This window comes from Austrofundulus limnaeus, unplaced genomic scaffold, assembly GCF_001266775.1.
Source record: "Austrofundulus limnaeus strain Quisiro unplaced genomic scaffold, Austrofundulus_limnaeus-1.0 Scaffold0, whole genome shotgun sequence".
NCBI lineage: Eukaryota > Metazoa > Chordata > Actinopteri > Cyprinodontiformes > Rivulidae > Austrofundulus > Austrofundulus limnaeus.
Window position 1 is genome coordinate 9,958,127 of NW_013952402.1, and position 2,114 is coordinate 9,960,240.

General features: G+C 35.3%; 1 protein-coding gene across 1 annotated transcript in view; it reads right to left on the reverse strand.

Moving 5' to 3' along the window:
- Window positions 1-2,114, reverse strand: part of pcsk2 (proprotein convertase subtilisin/kexin type 2) — a gene marked incomplete in the record, with an annotated part of 37,727 nt that overhangs the window by 33,517 nt on the left and 2,096 nt on the right. The window contains 1 exon segment of the mRNA XM_014002526.1: window positions 1,468-1,572. Within this exon segment, the coding sequence (XP_013857980.1) occupies window positions 1,468-1,572 (105 nt within the window).

Below are 2,114 nucleotides of genomic sequence, written 5' to 3' on the forward strand. Positions count from 1 at the left end.
ATATATATATAGTCAATATTGTTGTTCATGTGGTCTCGTAAATCAACCTGACTGTCTTGAATTTTTAGTTCAAGTCATTAAAGATTACGTCAAAGATATTTTTATATAAAACTGTTAATCATTATTTGACATAATCACAAAAAGTAGTAATATACTGATGACAAATTAGTTTGTACTAAAGAAGGAATGTAATGTTGTCAACTGCCTGTCAGAATTTAAAATTAAGATCAGTTGCCAAATTTTCAAGTGAATTCACCCGCTATGGCAAACTCTGAAGAGTGGAGCAGCTAAAAGGAAAAAAAGAAAAAGTAAAATTAAAATCTGTAAAATTTGCTGTTAGTAACAGAGACATGTAACCCCCGACCACAACCACCATGGGTAAAAACRTCATAGCTCTGCTTTCACGTTTTGATAATTAGGTTATTGTAGGGAAATCTAATAAACCGAAAGCTAGATTTACTGCTAACACATTTTAGTATTTTTATTCTCTGTGGATTTGTTGAAATTTATAGAATACACTATCTGTTTGTTTGATAATGTTTATTTTCATCTATCTATTTTCTTACTCTGTCATCTTTTGTGGCAGAGGAGCAGGTGGTCCACAAGCCAGGGGCTGGCTGCAAAGATGACAGGTTGCTGGTCCATCCAACACAGAGACAAACACACACATTGACGTTCTTAAAGTCTACTTAAAATATCTCCGGTAGACGTGGGAATAAAGTACGCATGAGAAGAAAATGCACAACCAACAAAAACGTGATTCAAACCAAAGGTTATCTTACTTCAAAGCAACAGTGTACAGGTTGTATTAATGGGCCAATTTAACTGAATTACTGTGGCTCCACTGCACTGCTTTTTATATTTGTGCCTACAAATGCTTTATGATTAATCAAAAAAAATAATATAAATAGAGAAGGAAAACCATCCATTACATCTTAGTCATGCAGGCTGACACACATCACATGAAGTATTCTGATATGAATGTATTTTCACAATTTATAAAGAAAAAAATCAATAATGAATATAATGTTTGAACAAACCAATTCATTTTTAAGGCTTATATTCAAGATTCAGTGCTATTATAATCAGCCATTCTTTTTTATTTGTCAAAATGGGATTACAAAGTATTTGATTTTATATAAATAAATACTATAAAGTTTTTAGAGGATGTTTTCAGTACATAGTTTAGTTCTTGTTGTTGAATGCTTAAATTCCACAAGGTTTTCCCTGCATGGCACATAAATGTATTTGCTGCTTATTTTTAAGACAGCAGAAAAATAAATCTCCAAAGACGTCAAATCCGCCCCAGTGTGGTGCAGCTTATTACGGTACTATTGTACATCATTGTGATGCCCGGACTGTGTTTTCTGCTATAAATGCTGCAATTATACACACAATGCAGCACAAAATGAAATGTGCAGACCGATGATTTTGCCAAGAGTAGTCCCAGTTTGATTTTACACTTACCCTTCTGTCTTTTTGGAGGTGCTCTCTGACACGACTGCTGCGTTTGCTTCGCCTCTTTGACGTATCTGGAGGATAGAAGTGAAAGAGGCCATCTGCAAAGGGAATCTGGATTGAAAAACAAACAAACAAAAAAGCACATAGAATTGTATCAGGAGCAGAAGCTAAAATAGGAACACAAGAAACAGCAATCATGAAGCATAAATCAAAATATAGCAGATTAGAAATGACAGAGCGGGGCAACAGGTCAGATTCAAATGGAGACAGAGGGTTTTTTTAAACAAAAAAAAACACTATTTTGAGGGAAACAGTGCTGGAGTCAACCATGATAAATCACACAGGCAGGGAAATGAGATGCATCATTCCGAGCTTTCCCCCCGAGCACTGTGCACAGATTAAAGACCTCCTTATGCTTTGGTAACAGCAAGGGTGCAGGTCAATCCTCCAAATAAATGCTTTCAGATGTGCCTGCCAGATCCGATGTGGCAGTGTAATACAGATGGAGGGATGAAGATTAAATTCATCTATTCTTTATTGCTGTTTCAAACAAACCTCAAAACAAAAACACTGTCCTTCCCAAGGATGTGCTCTAACATACCCTTCTCCAATCTCTTTGTGTTTTCAGTTTGATTTCTTTATCTAATATTTTT